At 42.4% G+C, this 18,956-nt stretch overlaps 1 protein-coding gene across 1 annotated transcript in view; it reads left to right on the top strand.

The window, feature by feature from the left end:
• The window catches only part of epha10 (EPH receptor A10), a gene marked incomplete at both ends in the record, with an annotated part of 221,563 nt that overhangs the window by 131,356 nt on the left and 71,251 nt on the right, over positions 1 to 18,956 (top strand). Inside the window, 1 exon segment of the mRNA XM_080515523.1 lies at positions 12,844 to 12,999. Coding sequence (XP_080371649.1) covers positions 12,844 to 12,999 — 156 coding nt within the window.

Below are 18,956 nucleotides of genomic sequence, written 5' to 3'. Positions count from 1 at the left end.
TAAAACACCACAAACAGAAACTCCCATAATTCATTGCAGCCATCGGCTGCACTGAGGAGCTCAGGATGCAAGGCATGATGGGAATTCATGTTTTGTGTTGTTGGAGGTTATTGTGGGTTGTTGTTGGGCTTGGTGTTGTGTTGATTGTGTTTATGTGTTTTTGTTCCCCAGTTTAGGGAGTCATTATTTCATCTAGTTTATTTTGGTTTGTTAGAATGTTGGTGTGCAACCATGAGTGATGAAGGTGTTGTGTGGAGTGTCGTCCGCTCTGAAGATCCGGTTGAGAAGTTAGAGTTGTCAAAATAAAAGCTTCTGGTTGTTCAGCTGTCAAATAGCAGTCTGGAGTAGAGCAATTATTCCATATATAAGGCGCACCGGCAGCTTTTGAGAAAATTTGAGGTATTTAGGTGCCTTATAGTCCGGAAAATACGGTAATATTATATAGTCATATTTAGATGTCCCTATATTGAGATGATTCAAATAGACGGTATAATTTCAGAACTATACTGTTATTAGTTAAGTTAAAATAATCTTTATTGCCTCAAAACCTTTACTGACTTACAGACAAACCTTTTCCTTTCAAGATTTTAACATCAACATCAATATAATATTACTATCAACATCAATATAATTAACAAGGTACAAATATGTGTTTGACTTCCCTTGTGTTTTGATTGTCGTCAATTTCGTTGTTAATTGTTTGGCTTTTCATGTATTCTCTGCATGGCAACATAGACAAATTACATTTAAAGGTTATTCTGGCATTACTTCAGCGTTTCATTGAAATTCAAGATGAAATAGGACTGAATGTTGCCCCTCAGGTGGAATATGTTTAACACCCCGGATCTTGATCCAAATAAGAGTATTTATTTGAGATTTTAGCTTAAAAACACAAATTAAAAGTAACAATGATCTGTGAACACAAAGTGATATTCTCTTATTAAAAAGCTCCATTTGGACCAATTTCCCTCGTGTGAAAGGAAAATGAATACGAGTCTTAATTAAAGATCCTCAGTGGGATTGTTTTTTCTTCTTCCCTCTCCCAGTGTGACGATTCACAGTGGAAACCACCCAAACCTCATTTCCCCAAAACCTCCAGAGGATTAAAATATTTGAGCTCACAGTGGTAATTTAGAACTTTGTATTGTGATCCAGTGTGGTACAAATCCAAACCCTCGCCCAGTTATAGTTCTATAAGTAAATATCTCATACAGTTTAATTAATGACTCTTAATTTACGGAGGAGAAATGGGATTCGTTAAGTTATACTTCCTTCTATCCTTTTAAAAAGGGAAAATATAGTTTTTTGTTCATTCGTCTCACTTTTCCATGTTGTTACTGGAGGTTTTAAATGTGAATATTTGTTTGTTTTTTATCAAGTTGGAAATAAATGGCTTAGAAATGTCCTACATTTAGAGTCAAGCAGCACGCAGCTTATCGGCATCCTCAGTCCATTTAGTTTTCTCGCACTGCTTCAGTGTGTATTTCTTCTTTTAACACATTTTGAATTACAAACCCGTTTCATAAAAGGTGGGATGCTACGTTATGGATGAAACAACATTTGACTATTTCCTAAATGTTTAAATTCCTGAGTTCCACCGTGTCGCCTACGTTAGGTTAGAGACTTTAGAGGTGAAGAAGACCAAGAGAGAAACGCCTTCCAGGACGTGCAGCACAGTCCAGTCGATCACATTTAATTATCCCCCGCCGTGGCCGATAGGCCCCGAAGGGGGATCTTGAAACAGTCTCCGTACGTCCGTACGTACGTCCGAACGTTTCTACCTATATCTCGGCAACCCCTGGGCCCACAGTGACCAAACTTCACATGTGGATACATCTCAGAGGGGGAAGGGATACTATGGTGACCTTGACCTAATTTGCATATTAAGTAGGTCACAGGGTCACGAAGTGCTTAAAAACACATTTTGGGCTCTGGAGGCCTAGGTTTTTGAGCTAGGGCTCTGAAATTTTATACACACATGATACACACTCCAGGGATAACCCCCAGTACACCAAGTGACCTGACCTTGACCTTGAAGATTGGTAGGGTCTGAAGTTTGCTTGTCATGGTTGCACAATACATCTATTTTCATATAAACATTTCTCCTAATTTCTCAGTAACCCCTGGGCCCACAGTCACCAAACTTCACACATGGACACTCCACCTGGGGAGAAGGGGCACCATGGTGACCATGACCTCATTTGCATATCAGGTCACAGGGTCACTAAGTGCATAAAAAACACCTTTTGGGCTCTGGAGACGTATTTTGACATAGCTTATGAAGAAGACCTTTCAGATTCTACATAATTATCTACTAGGACCCATGGAACACCCTCTAGTGTACCAAGTGTGCTGCCTTAGAGCTGGCTTTGTGAGAACATATAAAGCCCTCCGGCGGGGGATTAGCCCAGCAACGGCCTTCGTGTTTGATTTGAGACGATTCCCACCTGGACAAATGAGAACAGAAACACATTGCGTCACATTCACTCTAACTTGCAATTCCTCCTAATGTGCTAATGTTTAATAAAACCTCCAAAAATCCAATGAAACCAGAAGCGGTTGGTCAGAAACGGCAATCGTGAACCCGACAGACATTTTCAGAGAAAGGGTGTGTAAATATAAATGTCAATTTCAACATTGCATTTGTTGATTTTATTCGATTGCACATAAAGTTATCGGACTAGTAAATAGATTTTTTTTTACATTTAAATTCAACACAGTGTCTCAACCTTCGTGGAATTGTGGTTTAACATTTACTTCTCTCGACCTGAACCATCGCATCCGTCGGCAGCTCGCGGGCGCCAGATAATATTCACACATTTATATTCATAAGTAAATATCTTTTATTGAGAAATCATCTCATGTGCGAGTCGTGGCGACTCCCACCGGAGCGGAATAGTTTGACCCGACCTGACGCACTTGAACGCACCGCCCGTCGCTCTTCACCCCGACTAAACGTCTGGAGTTTTGTGAGCGGAAGAAAAAAAAAATCCTCCGGAGCAGATTTATTTATTTATTTGTTTATTTTCTTCCCGCTGATGGAATTAGCATCAGGATCTGCATCATCGGCGCTGATCTGAATTAAACCTCACTGAATTATTGATCTGCAACTGCTGGAATCAAATCCCCTGCCTGACCTTCAGGCCGTCACCTCCTGTACTCCTCCTCCGTTTGTCCCACTTGCTTTAAACTTTCAAAATAAAACTACATGCATGTAAAACCAGCGTGGAGTAAAACTCAGTTTTTTGGGTTTTTTTTAGATTTTCCACTCTGTTGGGTTTTTGTGTGTGTGTGTGTGTGTGTGTGTGTGTGTGTGTGTGTGTGTGTGTGTGTGTGTGTGTGTGTGTGTGTGTGTGTGTGTGTGTGTGTGTGTGTGTGTGTGTGTGTCGAACGCAAACCTCTTATGAGGTTATTAATATTTATTAACGTGTGCTGTCAGGGAAGCAAAGAAACAATTCATTGCTCACGTTTATTGTATTAAGGGCTTCATGATTTATTAATGGGCATGTTTAAGGTTAGAGGAAAAAAAAAAGTGGGGGGGGGGGCGAGGAAATGGGAGAGAAGGGCAAACTATAAATTGATTCCTCCCACAAAGACAAAAGTCTATTAAAGTAATTTGTAAGCTCATTCAAATATGGATTGCGCAGCCTTTTTAACTTTTTATTCATTAAACGGTGAAACTGTTGGCGTATCTCAAACTGTCGGTGTGTAATCATGAATTTTTCATTTTCACTTATCTGATCAGATTGATAACGAGTCTTTCTCCCGCTTTCCTAATTTGGCCGACCCAGCGGCTCGTGGCGAAGCCTATTGTCGCGCGCGTGTGCATTCCCACCGTGGACGACCCCGCCGCCATTCACCGCCACTCGCTCCTCGTCCTTATGCAATGCGTGCTTTTGCGTAGCTATTTTCCTGCTGCTCTTCCGTCTCACGGCGTCGTCTTCTCATTCCGACTCAGTGTCCACTCGGCGTCTCTCTCCGGTTCCATCTGTTTGTCTCACAGCAGGTGGTCCAACTGCTTCGCCCCTCCCCCGTATCCCCTATACCAGGGGTGCCCACACTTTTTCAGCCTGCGAGCGACTTACTTATAAAACGACCAGGTCAAAGTGATCTCCCCACTACAAAAATGCTAAACATATATTTATTTTCAAATATATTGAGGATTCTTTATATGTGCAATGTATAATGATGTACCTTGCAGAACCGTACGAGCCAATATTGTGCAACACGACATAATTAACTATGAACATTCTTTGTAATTACCTGAGTTTACTTTGATGTTACTTTGATCTTTGGTATTGCGACGGTCGACTGGCAGACGAGACAAACGCGCTTCGAAAATGACATTGTGAAAAAAAAGTCCACCTCCCATTCCTCGTGAAAGTGAAACGTCTTCGTCTTCTCACTTGGTCCAGCCCCCCCCCCCACTCATTTTTGTGGGGGCTTCAAATTTGCGGTAACTCGCTTGACTAGCTTGTTAGCTTCGCCACACTTAGCGCCGTTGTTTGCGCGTGTGCGCTGACCTGAAGGTCAGAAAAATCCAGCCGTCATCTGACGCTGCGTTCGATTGTACTCGTAATCCGGAAAGGTAAATTAGTTTCATTACACCAGCGTCTATTTTTTTTCTAATGTCATGCGATCGACTATTATTACCTTTGCGATCGACCGGTAGATCGCGATGGACGTATTGAAGCACCCCTGCCCCTATAGGATCTTCACGTTGCTGCATATCTATATTATTATTGCGCCTCGAAAAAATATGTGTGTGTGTGTGTGTGTGTTTCTGTGTGTGTACATGCGCTGCCATGTTCCACTTAATCGAGGCTCCCAGTCAGCACATAGGACAAATTGATCAGTTGGTTTGCCAGCTGTCCTGGCAGATCTCTCCTTCTGTCTCTCTGTTTCTGCCACCACCCCTCCCCCCCTCCTTTCTCTCACTCAAGCCCTCGTTCTCCAGTTTAACTTGTATACCTTGGCAAGGAAACGGCAAAGTCTTCTAATGACTGCAACCATCATCCTTCCAAGAGTCTATTTTCTTTTTTTTTCCGCAATCCGCCGCCTTTCCGGGACTCGACATCCTCCCGTTGGGCAGATGGCCGCCGGCCCGTTTTGACTGACGCGACCTTGCCCGGCGGCGGCGGCGGCGGCGGCCTGGCGGCCGTCGGACCGATCCCCCCCCCCCCCTTCCACTGTGGAGAATGATGGGCGTCGTGCAAAGCCAGCTTCTTTTGTTATCTGAGCTGCACATATTGTCTTTGATTCGGCCCCTATCATTAGACACACATTTCCAAGGTGGGCTGGCAAAAAAAAAAAAAAAAAAAAAAATGTGTATCCACGCTGAATCGAAGCGATAAGTCGGAGCGGCAGCCGGCCACGGATATGGCCAGCCTGCTTTTTTTTAAAAGCGTGATAGGTGAGAAAATGCAACCCAAAAAAAAAAAAAGCCATTTCTGTCCTCATAGGTCTATGCATAATTTCGCCTTGATTTGGGTGCTATTCACGCTTGATGTTCTTGGCGTGGTGAGGGAGGGAGAGTGGCAGCGCAGGCTGGAACAAAGAGCGTCTACTCCAGCGCTTGCTGATAGGGTGTGTGTGTGTGTGTGTGTGTGAGTGTGTGTGTGTGTGTGTGTGTGTGTGTGTGTGTGTCTCTCATGTCCTCATGCTTGGCTGTGCCGTGAACTGAAAGCGAGAGGACTTCTTCTTTATAATTGTTTCTTTCACAGTGTAATGACAGACATTAGAAGCGTGGATTACAGCGTCAGGTACGCCGTCACATGGTCGCCTCTCGCTCTGGCGCCCGGAGCGCCGAGAAGCTGCCGGTCACTGCGTGGATCACCGCGAGGCGTTTGCCCCGTGTGTGTGTGTGTGAGACACAAAAAACAAGCCCCGGGGGGAAACAGAAGCTGATCCGTTATTGAGTCGGCGTCTTCACAGACGTTCAAAACCAAAGTCTCACAGTGGGTCGGTGCTCCGTGTGCTATTGACTGGTTGTAACTGTGACACTGTTCCCCAGGAAGGATCCTTCTTCCAGAAAGCTTCTCTTGCTGTGACGGAGGCCCACTGGACATTTCACCAGAACCAGTCATAATGGCACGACTGTGACTCCTGATGAGTGTACCCACATGGAAAGAACCTATATAAACATATATGTTTTAATATAGGTTTTGATATAGGTTTGGCATATATGTGACATATATAAAATTGGCCGTTTTCCTATATGTTATGTACATATATGTACATATGTGTGCATACATGCGCGCATATATGTACATATATGTATATAACATATAGGAAAACGGCCAATTTTATATATGTCACATATATGCCAAACCTATATGCGCATGTATGCACACATGTATGTACATATATGTACATAACATATAGGAAAACGGCCAATTTTATATATGTCACATATATTCCAAACCTATATGCGCATATACGCACACCTATATGTTCCAATATATGCAAACCGATTTGTGCCCATATATGCACACCTATATGTTCCCATATATGCACACCTATATGTGCATATATGCACATATATGACCATATATATGCTGCATATATGCACATATATGCACATATATGCTGCATATATGCACATATATGACAATATATATGCTGCATATATGCACATAAATGCTGTGCATATATGCAGCATATATATGCAGCATATATGTCCATATATGCACATATATGACAATATATGATATGTATATGTATATGTATATTGTCATATATGTGCATATATGCTGCATATAGGTTTCATATATGTGCATATATCCTCATATAGGTTCTTTCCATGTGGGTATTACCAAAATACTACCAAAGATCGTTGCATGACAGCTCCTGTTGCCATTAAGGTTGTTTACATGATGTTTTCGAGTGAAAACGTACGACGACTTCTTATCAATAATGAGACTTAGACTTAGAGACTTAGACTTAGACTTTCTTTATTGTCATTGCAGTTCATCACACAGTGAGGAACTGGCAACGAAATGTCGTTGCTTAGCAACCGGTAAAAAAAAGGCAATAAAAAAAACATATTTAAATATATTTAAAAAAAGTAGTGCAAACAGTTAAAATAAGGTGCATATGAACGATTAATAAAAGAGCAGGATGAGAAATGGGAATAATACTGCCATAACTGCTGCTAATGATACTATTACCATTAAAAAAAATAGTTGGACCGACTTAACTGAATTGCTTCAATCGGTAACATCTAAATCAGGGGGGGTCAAACTGATTTCAGTTGAGGGGCCACATCCAACCTGATCTGACCTCTGACCTCTGGAGGGACGAACAAGTCAAACGTAGCATATTAAACTGCAGATATGGACAAATGTCAAAGTCTTTCCTTCTTTTGATCCTTTTGTAGCTGCAAGAATTTCTGAAATATCCATATTAAAGTTAACCAGATATTATTATATTTGCAAACAAAACCCCCACAATATCTGTGGATATCATATTTTTATTTAGGATTAAAACAATTTGTCATCATCTGGAAATTGTTTTGAGTTTACGTGTCTAAAGCATCACTTCACATAAGTTGGACTCGTTGTTTTATTGTGAAAGGCGTTGAGTCGTGTGACCTCCACAGACGCATTAATTAATTCTGACCAAGGGCGGTTTTGAATGTCATTTTTGGCAATCTAGTGTTTTTAGATCAGCCTCTTGTCAGTTTTCATATTTATACTTGGGGGGGGGAATCACATGGCGGCCGGATTAGATCCTGTGGCGGGCCGCTTCTGGCCCCCGGGCCGCATGTTTGACTCCCCTGATCTAAATGAATCTTCATCATTAATTAACTTCATTAACTAAACTCAAGTTGATGAATTAGATCAACTACTATGGCTGTTTCTAATAATACTACTTCACTGGCTACAACTGCGACAATGTCAGTTGTAGTAGCATTAATATTGTTAGCGGTACTACTGTGATTAATATAAACAATACTAATGATACCACTATAATGACTGGTAATGACACTGCTGTGGCTTCTATTGAGTTGGTAATAATAACCATCCAATCGTCTTCTTTATCATAAGCAGCTCAGGTTTGTGTGTCTGGAGCTGAAGCCAGCGTACAAACCCTGAGCTGCTCCATCCCACATGGAAAGAACCTATATAAACATATATGTTTTAATGTAGGTTTTGATATAGGTTTTGGATATATGTGACATATATAAAATTGGCCGTTTTTCTATATTTTATGAACATATATATGCACATATAGGTACATATATATGCCTATAGGTGCAGATAGGTGCATATACAGTATGTACCTATGGGTGCATATAGGTACATATAGGTACCTATAGGTACATATATGTACCTATATGTGCATATAGGTGCATATAGGTACCTATAGGTGCATATAGGTACCTATAGGTGCATAAAATATAGGACATATAGGTACCTATATGCACATACAGGTACACATATGTACCTATAGGTGCATATAGGTACATATATGTGCATAAAATATAGAACATATATGTACATGCGCATACAGGTACATATTTGCGCATACAGGTACATATATGTACATATATGTGCATGAAATATAGGAAAACGGCCAATTTTATATATGTCACCTATATCCAAAACCTATATTAAAACATATATGTTTATATAGGTTCTTTCCATGTGGGATCACCAGGAAAAAACCCAGAAAAACACTCAAATTCACATCTGTGGGTAGTTTAGCATCGGCCAACTGACCTGACACGCTTGTTTTTGGACTGTCGTTAAACCGACCCAGTGAAAACATCCGAGTAAGCCGTGGCTCAGAACTCAATCCCACAGAACTGCAGCGCTTGTCACGGTCGACAATGGTATTTAATTACAGCGCACTTCTGCGGGAGCGGGAATACCGAGGGTTAAAACGAGAAAGAGATTACACAAAGAGAAGCCACGCATAGATATATTAAGAGATCGATGAGAGATCGGAGATGTGAGGAAGAGTCGAGGAGCGTGCACGCCGGCGTTGGTAATATGGGGCCCGCTGTTTAGAATTCGGTGTCAGAAGAAGGGAGGCCGGAGTGTGGGGCGATAGCCGGCTCCCTGATTTCACACCCATTATCGCCCCGCAACAAAGGCACGGCAAGTGGAAAATGACACTGCACGCCGAGAGAGTGTAAAATGAGCCGCTCTCAGGCTGTTCCAGAACACGTGCTTCACATGTGCTGATAAGTGTGTGGGGTTTTTATTTTTTTTTGCACGACACATCTACAAGTTCATGACTGTTCGTGACGTCGCGGATGCTGTAGTGGATCATTTCTGCTCTTCGGTGACGGCCGGAGGTTTGGAAAGATGGCGTGAGACACAGGGTAGAGATGCTAAGAGTGGAGTTTTGTCAGATTTAGGCTATAGACATTTACTAAATCTGCAAGAAAGAACAAGACAACAAGGGTAAGTTTGTTTTGACTCGCGAGGAGAATGGACAAGAGAGTCACAACCTCCAACCCACTCTGAAGACTCTCTCCCACTTCCTCTCCTTTTATTAGGGGTTCGAAGGTGGGGAGTGGAAGAAAGGTTGAAAGGGAAGCACCGTAGTGGGAAAGTCACTAGACAAGCACAAGTCGGAACGTTCAGTATGTGTGTGGCAGTTTCGACAGGACGTTGGTCTCCTGTTTGATCAGTCTCGGACAGCGTGTTCCTGCAAGTATTCAAAATACAAGATTAAACGGCAAAGAATGAAACGCTTCAAATGATTTGGCATGAATGTGAATTAAGCATAAATATGGTAGCTGTATGTAATAATATTCTAACAAGTTTATTCAGACGTAGAGGCGGAGCGCTCCCACACCTGACGGACAAAGACACATTCCATAAAACATCTTCACACACACACAGACATGCACATTCTGACCATCCACCCTCTGACTCCGTTGTCTATAAAGTCACTTCCCTGTAATCTCAACCTCCGAGGCCAGTTTCTGGTCATTATCAGTGAATACGTAGGCCCAAGAATCAAAGAGATCAAAGAGATATTCTACAGCAGTTGCGTTGCCTGCACGCTGCCGCGGCTCGCATACGTTTGCCTCCGACGCCACTGATCACTCGTAATGTGAGAATTGTGTTTGTCAGATGGATTTAGCCAAAGTCTCCTCTACTTTTCTCTCCTAATCCCATCTTTTATCTCCTCTGTACTTCCCTGTGGATTCTCTTTCTTTCTGTTTTTTCACCCCCCTTCCTCTTATTCATTCTTAATTTTCTCTCTCGTGCGTTGGTGGGGGAGATTAGAGCAGTTTTTTGTTTGTTTTTTCCAGAGGCTTTAATGCGGCTGTGCTTTGTGAAGTCGGGGAGTTTTCCACTCAGCAAATTAAAATCCAGCAGACTTCAGTGCTGCTTGATCCAAGTCAGTTCATGAGGAGCTGGAGTCGATCCCAGCTGGCTGTTCTGAGGCAGGGGAGACCCTCAGCAGTCCACCACAGGAAACACACACACACACACACACTAACTGTCACACCAACTTTACTGAAAGTAATTAGTTACTTATCTTTAGTTACTTTAAGTTGTCTTGTCAAAATCACGATGCACAGCCTGAATGTGCTCTACAGCAGGGGCGTCAAACCCATTTCAGTTGAGGGGCCACATCCACCCTAACCTGACCTCTGGGGGGCCGAACAAGTCAAATATAACATATTAAACTGCAGATATGGACAAATGCAAAGTCTTTCCTTCTTTTGATCCTTTTGTAGCTGCAAGAATTTGCCAGTCTATTCTGAAATATACATATTAAAGGAAATCAGATATTATTATATTTGCAAAAAAAAAACCCTCAGTCACCTGTATCTGGATATTGGATTTTTATTAAGGATTAAAACAATTTGTCATCATCTGGAAATTGTTTTGAGTTTACGTGTCTAAAGTATCATTTCACCTTTATTGTGAAAGGCATTGCGTTACGTGACCTCCACAGATGCATTAATGTCGGGGGTCAAATTCTGACCAAGGGCGGTTTTGAATGTCATTTTTGCCGATCGAGTGTTTTTAGATCAGCCTCTGTCAGTTTTCATATTTATACTTCACACTTCAAAATTCACACGGCGGCCGGATTAGATCATCTGGTGGGCCGGTTCTGGCCCCCGGGCCTCATGTTGGACACCCCTGCTCGACAGCAATATACCTTCCAGCCTCGTTCTATTTGTTCTGCAGATTCAACCACTGTCTTTTTTCTTTTAAAACCTGTTTTGTTCATTTCAATCTCTTAACTTGACGCATGTTGCATCAAGCGGAAGTTAAATTGAATGCAACTGCAGAGAACAGTTTTTATTCCCACGCAGAGTGCACAGCGGGCGCTGAGGCTTTTGTGACCTTTCACTGAGTCAAACTCAAAAGCAATTTGCAAACGCAACGCTCGTTACTTGGAAAAAAAGTCCTCAGATTACAGTCATGCGTTACAAGTAACTTGCCCACCGGTGCCCCTTAGTGAAAGCAGAGAAATGAACTGGGAGCTGAAACCATTTCCTGTATATCCTTCTCGTAAAAACGGGTTCAAAAGCTCCGTTTACAAGTGAAAATGTAATTCCTTCATAGCGTTTTGGTTGAACCACTGAAAACACACGTTGTATGCACACCAAAGCCATAGTAGTTCTACACAGGCTGAGTAGAGACAATAAGAACAGTGTTTTATCCATATTCTCTTGGGACTTGGTACTTTTATTTTGACAGTCACCGCCATAACGATCCAATTTGGTTGTCTGTCCACTAGAACGTCGGTTTTCTCCCACCGTTAATGTTCAGAGCGGCTTGTTCTCTGTTGCATGTGTGTGTGTGTGGTTCCATTACAAAAACAAGCAGCAGCACCCACTAGTGGCCCGACATGAACACTACACTGTTTTCAGCATATCTTTCAAAGCATTTAATTTAAAAGCAAAACTTCTCCGAAACGGCGCGTGCAGAAACGATGCGTTTTCACTTGAAACGTTTACGGAACCACACAAAACCCTCCTTTAACCCTTCGGGGCCTGAAGCATTTTGTGCCGTTTTTCACTACAATTGATTTTTCCTTTATATCTCAGATATAAAATCCTTAAACCTTGCGCCTTTTCTGGTGTCATTTTGTTCAGGACAACCTCATAAATGCATTTCTGAAGTAATTTCATCACTTTGGCATACTGTATTAAAACAGTGGATCTAAAAACACCATAAAATTACAAATTCGGGTGGTAAAAACATAGATTTATTGACTATAAAAGTCACAGACATGGTTAACGAATCATTTAGTTTACTTGTAAAGTAAATCTAAACTATAATGAACTAAAATTTATCAAAACAGGACTGAAAAAACAGTTCTATACAGATATTTACAGTGAAATAGAAGCACTGCCTCAGGCGTTTTTGTAAAACTATTTACAAAAGGTCACACATGTTTTTCCTCATATCTCCGCTTTTATTTGGGCGATCAACGTCATTTAAAAACGAGCTTGTAGTTTTATATCTGCACTTTGGACACGGATTGAAACACTGGACCAGACGACGCTGTGCTGTGACGCTACTGCCTTTTCAAACGGCCACGTGACGAGAACGCACCGGTGCGTCCGCCGGCCCCAGAGGGTTAATAGTCCCGTTCAAAATGCACACAAACTAAAACGGCAATCTACTTCCGTGAACATAAAATTTAGCACCTTTTGTGCGGGATGTTTATGACTTCAGTGACGACAGGAGAATGGTAGCCACGACCCCACTGTGTGGCGCTGGTGAGGCTCCCTGTTGAATTGACTTTTGCACTGGATTGCGCAATGATGTTGTCGTTGTTGTTGTTTCAATCGATTCCTCGGAATTCCGACGTCGTTTTTCTTCGCCCCGCCTGATCTCCCGTGTGTCTCTCTTGCAGCGTGTCCTCCCGGCTCCTACAAGATGTCCTCCAGGCAGCAGGAGTGCTTCCCTTGCCCGGCCAACAGCGTCGCGGAGGACGAAGGCTCCGTGGTGTGCGTGTGTGAGGACGACCACTTCAGGACCCCCCTGGACAATCCCTCAGCGCCCTGCACACGTAATTACATCACTCATGCCTCAAACTGCCTCCTTCCTCCTCTTCCTTTTGACCTTGGGGGGTGGAAATTCTGCGCGGCTCCCGTCACTCCACGTCTCACAAATACTCCATTATTTCACATTGACAGGTTTGCATTAAGTGAGCCAGTCTCATATTATTCCTCAAAGCCTTTTTGCGGCAAATGGCGTTTAGCCATAAAGATGGATTTTGCTTTTACGAGCCCGCTCGGACCCGTCCTTCACCCGGTGTCCTCTCGTTCACCTGCCCTTCTTCATCTCACCGACACTGTCTGACCAGCTTCCCAGGTTCTGCCCCCCCCACAGTGTCCTCATTCTCTCATCATCATCACCCCCCCCCCACCCCCTACCCCTTCCCCACATCACCCTTCACCTTGAACCTCTCTTCAGGCTGTGCAGCAGACCTCAGGGAATGGGGTCAGGCAGAAGCCTTACCTCAGCATCATTTGTCTCCTATTTGGGCAGAAATTGTGACACGGGAAACAAATAGAGAGTAAAATCAGCTAGTTTCACTTTTTTTGGGGGAACTGAAATTGTTAAAGGCAATCGTAAGCTTACGTGCAAAACCATAAGTGGCCAGATATATTCAGTTAAAGCATCTTTACATATGTCAACACAAAATCTTGAAAATTGAAAATGATTCTTTTTTTTAATTGACAAATTCTGTGAAAAAAATGTGTTTTGAACAACTGAAAGGACAAATACTCAGACACGTTTTACTTCAGGGGTCACATGCACATAAAATAGTGCCATAACGCCCTATGAATTGAAACTGAAGTTTGTCTTTTGAAATATATGTGAGTAAAAATGTCTATAGTTTCACAAAACCAAACAATTACTACGGGAAATTACTACAATCTCAACACGAAGCCAACATCGTCGCTGCATTGCAAGTGTTTTTGCGAACTCACCCTGACGGCTTTGAGGATAGTTTGATGGCAAATTTGTTAATTTAAACAAAATGTTTTTTAAAAAAATCAACTGTTTTATTTCAAATTCGAACAATTTTCTTGGAGGTTTGGCTGGATTGGGGGTCTGACGTTTGATACCTCGAAACCTGAGGATCTTTGTCGCAAACATCTCGGGAAGCATTTAATTCTCAAAGTGAGTCGACCTCGTAACTGTAGCCCCCCCCGTCCACCCTCCACCCTCCACCCTCCACCCTCCACTCCCCCCCCCCCCTCACATAATGAGCTGAAATCACCTCAAGATGTGTCGTATAAATCAGTCTGCCATCGCCTTTTAACCTTTATCCTTTTTATCGCCGATCCATCTTTCATCCTTTCTAACGTAGCGTCTAAAAAAAGCCCATCCAGCGGTTTTCCTCCATCTCTTTGTTTAACCTTTTACATCCTCCACCTTTCTCCTCCATCTTTCTGCATGTTGACGGCCGAGCGGAGGCTTTTTCACCCGGGACCGCTCATCACTCTTCCATCCACCCACCGCCCCTTCATCCCTTCATCCGTCTTTATCGCGCCGTTCCTCTTCCCTCTGTCGCGCGGAAATCTCGTCCCTCTATCCCTCCGTCCTCAAGCCACAAACTGTTATAATCTCATCCCGACTGTCCGCACGTTATCTCTTCGCCCGTCGGCTCGCGGGTTTTCTCACCCCTTCGCCTCGTGGCGAATTCCCCTCCGATAAAGATGCACTGCGAGGCCAATAAGACAAAGACCATACAGGGCGCCCCTATTGATTCCCGCATGCTGAGCAGCCTTATTGATATAGCTTGGTAATTAGATGGAGGAATAATGGGCTCTACATCTCGGGAGTGCTCGGGTCAGTAAAACCATAAGGTCACTGGACCCCGTCCTTCTGCGCCGCGACGCATACACACTCACTTCTGTGAGACGGATAAATGTGAAAAGCCACGGCTGGCTTTTACGGTACCTCCAATGGAGGAGTTTAATTACAGTATTGATTGCTGAGCTCTCTGATCCCTGTGTGATAACATTTATAGCAGCCCTAATGACCACATTAATTACACTATTGATTCGGTAATTATGATCATCCCCGGGATTGGGCTAATCCGCCGCGTGGGGGCAGATGGCAGGAGGAAACGAGAGAGAGTTCAGTGAATCTCAAACTGCCGTCATAAAAACAAGGAGGGAGAGTTTGCCCAGATGAAAGAGGTTTGATGTGTGCCTTTTCATCTCGGGGAATTAAAGAATAATACCGGTGTCATTTCAATCTCCTTCCTTTGCGACGAGCGCCGGTGGCGTACGCAGAGCCTCATACTGCTGTGATAGTTAGAAGCTCCCGCTGTCCCTGTGATGTACGAGGCTCCTCGTCGTGTTAAGGACACGTTCGGCAGAGTCGAGAGCCAAAACGGCCACTTTTTTAAAACCAGGTAATCCTTCCTTATGTGACTAATTAAAACGGTTAGCTTTGACTACGGCGAAGCCGGCAGAAGTACACTCTTTAGTGAAGTTAGGAGCACGTCTACTTGATTTATCGAAAGAGAGCCTGGTCGAAGTCAAAGTACGGATTCAATTTCTTTTCAAACTAAAGTAAGTGGAAAAAAAGTTTTGAAAGAATCAAAGTAAAGACACAGGATCCTGATCTTGGATATGAAATCTAGTCACTAGGTTTTTTTGTTTGCTTTTTCTTTTTATATTTCTTGTATTCTTGTATTATTTGTTATTATTATTATTTTATTCATTTTACCTTTTGTCTTTGCTTTTTACTACTCTTTCTATCTTCTTTCCTAGCTACTTCATAACACATATGACTGTATGTGTGTGTGTGTAATTATTATTATTATTATTTTTTTTTTTTCATTATTTTTAATTATTATAAAAATTATTATATTATATATAATTATTTTTATTGTAGTGTGTAAATAGTCTTTTTTTTTCTTTTTTTTTTTTTCTTCCTATTATTGTTGGGGGGGCTGTGGGAGGGGGGGGGGGGGGGAATCAAAAACAAGCAAGAGTAACTACCCTTATTTTCTGTCACCTGTGTGTACAATCAATGTGCTTGACAAATAAACATGTTAAAAAAAAAAAAAAAAAAAACATCTGCAGCAGGAAAAAAAAAAGAAAAAAACACATGATCCATACGTGCTCAGCACACATTTCTATTCCAGTCCCCGATACTGGTGTCAGTATTGGTGCATCCCTAATGGACATGGCAGCTTAATTATTAATCATTAATCAATTTGCATCACAGCTCTGAGTCAGTCAATTCTATTTAAAGTTGATCACATCCTCCAACTATCCTGTAGAATATCTGTGAGTGGGTGTTTAGAGAAAAAGTAAAACTTCATAACTGGAGGCTTTAAAATAACGGCATTAGAATGGAACGACTGCTGACAGGACTGCAAGAGCAGCGCCATAATAGGTATAAGGAAAAGAAATACCTTAAATGATGCATAATGCTTACCAACGTATATCTGGAAATGGATATTTGCAATTCAGCAAGTTTGTCTTAGAAATGCAGTGGAAAAGTGGATTTTTGCAGCATAACACATTTTGAAATGCTTCATTAGGCTAAAAGGCAGTCAGACTTAAAATAAACATACTTTTTGCTACGACTACATGTCTAAAGTACAAAGATTGGATAGGATACAGGAAGTGATTTTCCTCGCCGGGGGGGGAGTTTATTGTGCATGCAAAGATTGTGTATATAAGCTAGAATCTACATTTGGACTTGAAGCCGTGTGTCTAGAAACACTGGTTTATATTTGTCCTCATGTCCTGTACTTGATTGATGTCCTACTTTTTGTCTGCTAGACTGCGAGTCTGATGTATCAAAACTTTATCCACATACGTCCTGCGAGGCGGAGACCTCGTGCATCAGTCAATTGGAGATCGTTCTTCTGCACATGCTCAGTAGAGACAATCACAACAGCGTTTCATCCCTGGTGTTATGACTCCGAGTCCCTATTCTCCTGGGACTTGGTACTTTTGTTTTGACAGTGATGCAGTGGTCAGCCCTCTCGCCTCCAGCTGCAACTATTAGATAACGAGAAAATATTGCAATTTGTTGGTAATTTATTACTCCAACGATTAAATAGAAAGTATACAATAATTTTTTCTGCTTTTAACACCAGCTTTGATGACAAAACGCTGCCTGATATATCCCCGTCTCGACACACAAACAATCAGTGTTATTCCGGTCAGTGGGCATGTGATTATTGATCGGTGTGGAATGACGGTCAAGCCTTCTTGGTTTGACACGGTGCAGCATGTTGGAGGCGTCAAACCCCCCGCTCTGGCTGGAAAGGGGGCGTAGAAGACGACGCACGATGGGAAAGAGGACGGAGAGAATTGAAGAAGTTTCATTGAGAGGCACTCGGACTGCATGAGCGGAGTGGAGAAGGAAACAAGGCAGAAGATGCTTGAAAGAATTTGGAGATGGAAAGAAAAGGCCAATCTGTGCGTGCGTGCGTGCGTGTGTGTGTCATCAACTCTAATCCAATTTGAGTTAAACTAAACAAATGAAAGAGCCAAAACAAAAATATAAGTGTGCTGATAAACAGAAACAAAGCCTGATTATGAGTTATTAAAAAAAAAATACGTTCTGTATTTTCTTTCATGCCGTTTCGACAAACAGGAGAAAACACGTTTGGAATATGTTAGTTAATATGTAATAAATATAATATAGACACATTTGAAATGGATTATGGAGAAGATGAACTCTGGTTTCTTAATATTCTCTTTTCTATACTGAGACAAGGACAGAATATATGAATCACGAAAATCTGAACAATTTCTGTGATTTCTGGACTTAAAACGAGAATCACAAGGACTCATTGCATGCAGAAAGGAATTCAATTAAATCAATCACTTATCATCTTACAGTTATAAAGGCTGTATCCTGTTCTTTGTGTGCCCGATCGTCTTTCATCTTTTATGTACTCTTTGTCCAGGTTTGATCACAGTTCATCACCGAGCATGATGATGAACGCTCTCTGGCCTTATGTAACTCAGGGCGCAGCTGGGCTTGGCGATATGTCAGAAATCATGCACAGAGCAAGCATACCTTCACTTATTCATCACACATGCAAGGACACATACAACATTCATGGCGTCTAATGGCTTCCCCGGTACGCACTGCGTGAAAAGACATAGGTCACTCAAGGGAAGAGTCTCGATGAGGAGATATGAGCTTCTGACTTGACGCTTTCCCTCTTAACGCCGGACTGCACATCCTAATTTAACTTTTGTTGCGTGATGTGAGGCGAACTGACGGCGAGGTTCGCTGACAGGTGAGGGTTTCGCAGAAGCACTGCGAGGCGCGTTGCAGCCTCCACGTGGTTCACCTCGAGCATCTCCGAGCAGATGTTGACGTGCTCAGCTGCAGAGGAGGCACCTCGGATTACAGCTCTCTGCACTGAATCAAATTCATGTTGCCAGAGTTAAAAGCAGCTCGACTTTATTTACCCACAATACTAAAGATCTGCTCCCACAGAAGCTAATGTAGAAACTGGTTATCCATGCATGCCCGTGCTCAGAAAAGACCTGATGTTTCTGGAAGCTTTTACAGCCATACATTGAAGCTAAAAAGGAAGTATTTTTACCCCTTCTTGTAGTCCCACATGTCTGTCTCGATGAGCAATACTCTCTCCGCTATCTTAGTCCCATTAATGTTCTTTGTGCTATCTCAAACCATTCTAATGTCACATATGCTGGCATATCACAGCTGCAACTCCAGATCTTTAAGTGTCTTTTAACCACGTGGTTTTCTCTTCCTGTAACATAAAATTCAGAGTGACATAAAGCGAGAAATGCAAATCTGCCTGGAGAAATTGCCCCATAATACCCAGTTTTACTTGGGCGTGTTGAACAACTCACGCATAGCAAGCTTGATATTTGAGGAATCTGGAACCGGCCATGCATTAAAGAGGCCTGATGTGCAAGTGAAGCCTTTGCCTTACTTGCACATTGGCGAGCTCCGTTCACTCACTTGTCATCACATCTGTTTCCTGAAGTTGCGAGG

This window comes from Blennius ocellaris (genome assembly GCF_963422515.1).
Source record: "Blennius ocellaris genome assembly, chromosome: 20".
Lineage (NCBI taxonomy): Eukaryota > Metazoa > Chordata > Actinopteri > Blenniiformes > Blenniidae > Blennius > Blennius ocellaris.
The sequence above is the reverse complement of the archived record's forward strand: the minus strand, read 5'-3'. Positions and strand labels throughout refer to the sequence as shown.